Raw genomic sequence first — 7,831 nt, forward strand, 5'->3', positions numbered from 1 at the left:
GGGGGGGGGGGCAGGTGTTGTGGCCCATTTTTATTTGCAAAGCCTGGGCAGTATAAATAGTTTTCACTCTGCACCTGATATGCTGCCAACTCATATTTATAACTGGGAACACTAAAACACACTCTGAGAAGGATAGTACTAGCACTTTAATAGATTAATTTCTAACTAATTTTAAAATAGCTAGTTTTAAAATTTGGTTTTAGAGGACAGTTACTTTCCATTCTCTTCACATTTTGCGGTCACGTATCTCTTGTCCTCCTACCATCTTTCCCTTCTATGTGGGAAAACAGCAAGAGCAATAGAGTGCGCAGTAGGAGGAAGTTTGGAACAAATCTCTCTAGTTTATCTCAATCCCACCTCTCTAAACAGACCCTGAATGATCACTTTTCATTCCCTAAACCTAAAGTTTACCTCTGTCTTTCTGTTTGCAGTCTTCCTTATATTCCAGCTTCTTTTCCTTCATTCACTAACATTGCTACATTTCTTTGTGGTCTAGAGACAGACATCTCCAAGTTTGTTTTAGGCCCCAATTCATCAAACTGATTAAGCACGGATCTAACTTTACTCAGGAACAAGGCCTTAGCCATGTAGATCCAAGATTTTATAATAATTTTTGCTTTGCAGTTCCTGTGTGCACAACCACGCCATTCCTTCTGTGTACACATGCACACTTGCTTCCCCCCTAAGTCTCATCCTACCTTCACATACAAAATAGACAAGGACGTGCATCTCAGGACCACAGCTATGTAGCTGCAGCCAAGTTTCCAAGGACCCCAAGGTTTCAAAGTATCCAAAGACAACAGCTGGAAAAGAGTTATTCTCTTTTCTTCATCTTGGCGCTCCCCACTCCACATCACATGGCAAGGTGCATCAATTAATAGCTCAAGTTGAAGATGGACTTTAAGAGGTGAGGCCTCGCCTTTCAACCCTGGCATACCTTTGAATCTGGAACTGTTCGAGCAAACTGTGAACATTATTTAAACAAGTTTTTTAAAAGACCCAAACACCCCTTCTTTCTCTTTGCCCTTGCCTGCCAGTCAGCCCTTCTCAACCTGCAGGGTGAAAGACATTTCCTCCGTCTTTTTTCCAGGCTTCGTTCACACAGGGACGGCTCACTTTACTTGTCTGTAGCAAATACACGGTGAAGTGTTTTCCTCAAAAGAACCTTAAAGCAACTCGTAATTCACAGGCAGAAAAGGAGGAGGACGCGTGGTGATGTGGCTGTTATTTTGTTTAATAAACACTCTACTCAAAAACTTTTTTCCCCCGTCTCTGGACCACCGCAAAACAATTTTGCAACCTTTAATGGCATGCCAGCCATTTCAAGCATGAAGAAAATGTCACACCGCAGAATAAAAAAAGCATGAGAAATCTCTTTGTGCTTGAGTGGATTATGACAAAGCTGAAAACAGGGTGTTTTCAGAGGAAAAGGAATAGAGTTGAAAACTGGGACAGGCAGGTGGGGAACTTGGCTTTTAGATCTCTGCCCACAGCAGGACTTGCTGACAAAACGGTTTTATTCTTGTAAATATTATGGGCTGGAGGGTGGACTTGCATGAGACAATGTCGCTTAAGTGCAACAGGATGTGCAGTACACCCAGAATCAAAGGGGTATAGCAAGCATTGTTAAAGCACTGTAAAATGCAGTCTCGCTGACATTAAAGATCAAATGGAAAAGACCTATTATCTCATCTTGTCCCATCAGGAATGGATTATTTCTCACAATCTGTCCCTCCAATGCTTTAGCTCCTCTCTCAGAACAAGCCAGACAAGTTACAGGGTTGCCGCACTCCCTTGTCACTACTTTTGTCCAGGTTTGGTGATCTGTACTGGGGGGGATTCTGGGCCAGCAGATCCAAGTAAATACAGATGCACTGGTCCTCATAGTCGTCACCCACCTTTCTGGGTAAGCCAGTGGTTTAGCAGATGGTTCAGCATACCCATCCCCTCTTATACAGAGCTGCCAGCAGACCCTTAATTTTGTGCTTTGATATGCAAGCCTCCTCCACCAGAAGTCATCGCAACAATTCAAGGAGTGAAGAGGACCTCTGTTGTGAGTGACGAAAGAGCTGGATTGCTCTGTGGGGCTTTCCTTCAAATTTGCCCTGCACAACAGGTCCCTGAGGACAACTACAGTTGTATATAACAGCAGCAACCCCCCAAACTATGTGGTTCCAGATTGAGGGTCAGAGCAGAGATTGTAATACCCAAGACCTTACGTAAATTTGTCTGAACCAATATGAAAAAAAAATAATTGCTTACCACAAAAGCTATCATACTTCTAACTGTTGATTCCCAGAGAAAGCAGCTTTTAAGGAATTGTATTGTTTTCCATATTGCCATGGTGATTTTTTTCACCCGGTTAACATTTCTAGATAAGATCTGATAAATGGGGAGAAGGGAAAAAGGGGGGAGAAAAAAACCCACTTGATTAAATGTTATACTTTTCTACTTTGCTTTAGGAACAAGGACAGCTTTAATTATAAAGATATAAAGTTCTAGATGTAGGCTTAAGTTTCAGAGAGACTCTCCTACTACTGTACGCTTTCATACTGCCCCCAAACTTTTCAGAACTTCTCTTTCACCTCCCATAGGAAGTCAGAAAGCCTGGAGGAAGGAAAAGAAGGAATCACTCGTGGTCCATCCTTCAATTTTTAATAAGCAAAAAAAAAATCATATTTGAATTTATCATAAAATGAATTCTTTTCTCCAAGATTTTTGGATTAGTCTATACATATTCAGAGAAATATAAGACCATGACACAGTATCAAACCAGAAAGGACATTCCTTTAAAAATGTATAAAGTTTAACTGGATTTAAAACGCCATGACATTTCTATGGTATCTTTTTGGTTTGATCTGTTGAACGAGGAATTAAAAAAGAAAAATCCGTGAACTGCACAATAAGCACATGCGCTAAGGCTCCTTAATTACGACACAGATGAAATCTTTGGGTAGAGGCAATATCTTTTATTAAGCCAAGTAACGTAGCTGCAAAAAGGCTGTAACAACCTCTAGGAAAACAGCAAAAGTTGTAATAACTTTTTAAAACTATTTAGTTGGTCTAATAAAAGATATCACCTCTACCCAAAGATTTTGTCTGCCTCTGTGCTTAGACGAACATGGCTACAGCCCAGATTCCTTAATTATGTGGGGCTTTTTTTGTTTTGTGTTAACTTAAAGAGTGGGATGATTTACCAGACTACAGCATCAAACTGGATAAGGGAGCCAACGCACAATAATGCAAATGAGCACTCTCACTTTCAAAAATGGGCATAGAATTGACACCTGTGCTCAGTGTTTTTATGTATTAAAGTTTTGCACCTGTACATCATCGAATTGTAGACAATTAGGCCGAGAAGGGAATGCAGGAAGTCATCTACTTCAACCACCTGCTCAAAGCAAGACCCTCCCCAACTAGATCACCCCAGCCAAGTATTTGTCTAGCTTGGTCTTATAAACCTCCAAGGATAGAGATTCCACCACCTCTCTGGGTGACCTGTTCCAGTGTTTTACCACCTTCCTAGTGAGGATTTTCCTAATTAGGGTGACCATATGTCCCTGTTTAGCCAGGCTGGTCCCAGATTTCAGAGGCTGGTCCCAGGCAGCTATTGAGAATTATAAGGGCATCCTGGAAATGCAGGGGTGCAGTCTGGCCAGGAATTAGAGTGATGTGGAGCCTGCCTGCCCGGCACGCAGCCCTGCCCCCACCAACCTGTGAGAATGCCATGGGGAAGGGATTTCCATATGGTCAGCTGATTTCTAATATCTAAACTAAACTTCTCTTGCTGCAACTTGAGCGTGCATCCTAGCATGAGTGTACTGAAGAGGCTACTGGAAAAAGCCTGCCAAAGACAGACAAGAATGGGAGCCATACCTTCTTGGAAAACCTGCCCCTGTCTTCGATGAACCGCTTTTCTCTTGGCGTGAAGGTTCTCTTGCATGCTTTTATCTGGAGAAAATACCATGCATTTAGAATACTGTCATTTAAACTCAGCATCGGCATGTAACCAGGAGCAAAGGACTTTACCCTTCAGCTCAGCAGACCCTTGCTGCTGTGTTTTTGCACAACAGCCACCATGCTTTCTATGGGAACCTATGTTGTGTGCACAGTCTTGTTCCCTCCCCCTTACCTTCAGGGGTATGAAACGCTGTGCTGTTTAAGTGTTGTCAATGCTAACATGAAGGCTACACAACCAGCTCCAGCTAATGAGGCAAAGAAGAAATTACTGGTGATGGAGAGAGGGGAAAAAGGAATGGTTTGCTACTCCTGTAACCCATGGCTGCATGGAGTAGAGCAAAAGCACCAGGGTAGAAGGTCTCCTCTGCTGTTGCCACCCTGTGCATTTGTATTTCCCACTTTCCAAATGCCTGTGATCCCCATAGAAAAGTAAACAAAGAAAATGGGAGCTGAAGATCACATTCCCCAAATCCTCTAGTTGAACCTGTGTATTTAACACTTGTCCACTGAAAGGGACATTGAAAAATAGCCAAAAACCTATTTCAAGTCCTGTGATGGCTCGAATCAGGATCTAATAGCGAGTCATTATTTCTGTTCAATGCCTGCCCCAGAAACAGGGAGCCTCAAAAAGAGCAGCCATCACTGTTCTCTACAGTGACTCCCAAACCCCGAATCCAAACAATATGGGATAAATTCCTATGAGCCATTACAAAAAGTGAAATTTTGCTTCCAGCATCACAGTAAGGAAAAAACAGACAGACAAACAAACAAAAAAAGCCAATAAGAGAGGATTCATATTCCACACAATGACAGCAAAAATAAAATAGGGTTTCATTCAGTAAGAGATGATTAAGCACAAATAGCTGAGTCAGCCTTACGTGCAAGCGCACCATTTTGGTGTCTGGGTTATTCTCCTGTCAACACCCTCTGAAGCAGAAATTGTGGCTCAGCTTTTTGGGAGGAAGTAGGAGTTAAAAGTCATCTGTAATAATCGAGATGTTAACTCCTCTTTTGGCTGCAAATTAAACCCCGGTGTGCAATGATCCACACCTCTTCCCAAGAATGCTCTGGTCATTCTCAGTCCAAAGCTGCCATTTCATTGCCTCATCCATTTGGATGGAAAGTTATATAGCACTGTGATCTGCCAAAACTTCTTTAAAAAAAGAGCAATAAACCCAATCCCTCCCTCCAGATGCAACCAGGTCAAGACCTTTTCTGTGTGGTTCCTGCATTCTCTCTTTGCATTTGCAAAGCTAGGCATCCTAGTTCCTTATGTAAAGGACGCGTGAAGGAAAAAAAAAATAATAAAAAGACAGTTAAACTTACCGGATTAAACAGAACATCCAACTCCAAGTAAATTAATCCTTTAGAAGACTGAACCAAGTCTTTATTCTTCAGCGTGTAACAACTTTGCTGCCCATTTCTAATCTAGAATTGAAAAAGAAAGTATCAGTATTTTCTCTCTGCTATACATAAAAATACTCTTTCCAACAACAATCCCTCACAAATCTGACAATATAATCAAAGGCTGAAATGCAAAATGACCATTGGATTGGAGACCTATAAAACTGGAGATTAAAGCTATTATGGCCAAACTTTAATTTACAGACCCTCTATTTTATAGTAGCACAGTGCAAGCAATAACCAGTCTGAGAATTCTGCCCTGGAAGCCAGTGAGCTGATGGGAAGTAATCAGGCTCTGTTAGTATAGGTTTAAAATGGCATTTTTCTTCCAAAGATCAGAAAAAGAAACACAAGCAACAAAACACCCCCGCTGTCCTCACTCTGCACCCTGCAACACACACAAATATACCTATTCTTGTTTTACTGAAAGGTTGTCCAAGACAATTAATTGGTTTAACCGGAGTGAGCAATAATGTAACAAATGTTCTAAATAAACTAATTCATGTAAAAGGCTTCCCCTGCACTAGGTTTCAGATGTCATTTCTATGCTCTAATCTGCCTGTTGGCCCTGTCCTGTTCAATGTCCATGGAAAAAAAAAAAAAAGCCCATCTCCCTTACCATTTTGTAAACTATTTGGCTCAAATTAAAAGCATTCTCTCTTCAGAAGTGATGGCAGAATTGTATTTATTATCCACAGAAGGATATGTATTGATTAAACATTTGGCTTTTTAGGAAGCGGACCAGTTAATTCTAAACAGCAGCAACATAAAAACGGCAGCATCCCAAAGAGGTCCATTTGGGGACTGTAATGATCAAAGATTAAAGATAACAGAGGAAATTCAAGGGCATGAAACTGCAACCATATTTAAAATAGCTATTGCTGCTGCGATGTTTAGGATTAGCATTCATATAAACCACAGTGGAAATGAGTAAGGGAAAGTGGCATAATGGGACTACACGGTGATTTCACATGACAAGGGAGAGGTCATTTTCCTTCCCTGGGTTGTATTACCTCTTCTGCACAGAACAGAGTTTCAACAGCTAGATGGTTTTCCTGGCTAATGGCTCAAAGGAAGAAGGCCCTCTATAATGGACCAGTCTACAACCTCACCAGGGTCCAAACAGGAATTCCACTTTCTATTACTGCCGTCATCCAGAGCTTCACTTGATAGGGTGTTGTGCAGTCGTGTGCAAGAAATAGGGCACTGGGTCAAACTGATGTGGGGCCAATTTTGCTTTCTTTAAAAGAGAGTTGCAGGTCATACACAAAGGAGGTCAGCTCCTTCTCAGACAGATCAGAAGCTACTTTGCAACCTGCCGGTTGAGACAATGCTGTCAAATATGGACCCACAAGTATTAGTGCCGATGTGATGTGTATGCCTCATATTCTGGGAGGACATGGAGTGGAATGTGAGCTGCTGCATACTGACAATACAGGTGCTTAACTCCTGGACTTTCTGTCCCATAGAAAATTCTGATATTTCAAAAGTTTAACACTTTTAAAATCCCATATGAAGACAAAAAAAACACATCAAAACATCACACTTTGTTACAGAATGAGAAGTGTTTGTTTTTTTAATTTGGAAACATGGATCAGAAAAATAACATTTTATTTCAATTTTCCCCATTAGAAAATTCCACTGAAATCAAAAGTTTGTTTTGTTTGTTAGCTAGATCCCCTCCTGTCTCTAAGGACACACACACACACACACACACACACACGGCATTCCACAGGCTTCAACCAGCTGTACCAACATCTGTAAATTAAGACAACTGTGGGAAGCCCGTATGTCTTTTTAAACATTGCTCTGGATGTTTTCACCTACTTCCTTTAACAGGAAACCTTCCTTCACTATATCCTTCACTCTACACACCCACATCCTAATGCTTTACACACTCCTTACAGACAGCTGACATTAAAAGAGTAGAGGGCAGCTAGAAAGGGAAGAAAAATGTTACACACACAGTCTTAAGTTTCCTGGGTGGGGAGGCAGCACAAAGGAATGGCCTCCCAAGTCTGCTTCACTGAGTCCTTCAAACTGCGGCAACCTCAGTCTGTAGAAACAATTACGTAAGAAACCTGAAAATGGTATTCCAGCAGTGTGGAGAGTGGTTTATCTTTCTACTTTTAAAAGAAAAGTTCCAAAGTGCCGAAACATTTGACCATGTTTCATCACCCTTTCTTGACAGTAGTAAAGGCATATCAAACTTCACAAGATAATGGAGAAGAATGGATCGAGATGCTGCATCCCCCTGAAGATCCCTGGCCATCTGGGCTCACGGTGTTTGAATCCTGGGACTGGGGGGCTAGATTGGAGCCCATTCTGGGCATCCTTAGAAACGCAGCGTACATATACGTGAAACATGCACAACAAATGATGCTCATTTATATTTTTTCTTCATCAAGAGCTAAAAAAAAAAAAAAAAAAAAAAAAAAAAAGGGGAAAAAAAAAAAGGTGGGTGGGT

At 41.3% G+C, this 7,831-nt stretch overlaps 1 protein-coding gene across 3 annotated transcripts in view; it reads right to left on the reverse strand.

Moving 5' to 3' along the window:
• MCTP2 (multiple C2 and transmembrane domain containing 2) overlaps positions 1–7,831 on the reverse strand; it is a 235,120-nt gene that overhangs the window by 69,787 nt on the left and 157,502 nt on the right. For all 3 annotated transcript variants that reach the window (XM_019504031.1, XM_019504030.1, XM_019504029.1), the window contains 3 exons: positions 5,287–5,388; positions 3,877–3,951; positions 2,263–2,382 (listed from right to left, as the gene is read on the reverse strand). In XM_019504031.1, coding sequence (XP_019359576.1) covers positions 2,263–2,382; positions 3,877–3,951; positions 5,287–5,388 — 297 coding nt within the window. The remainder of the gene's footprint in view (positions 1–2,262; positions 2,383–3,876; positions 3,952–5,286; positions 5,389–7,831) is intronic.

Source organism: Gavialis gangeticus, unplaced genomic scaffold, assembly GCF_001723915.1.
Source record: "Gavialis gangeticus isolate Ggan-Ray unplaced genomic scaffold, GavGan_comp1, whole genome shotgun sequence".
Classification (NCBI taxonomy): Eukaryota; Metazoa; Chordata; order Crocodylia; family Gavialidae; genus Gavialis; species Gavialis gangeticus.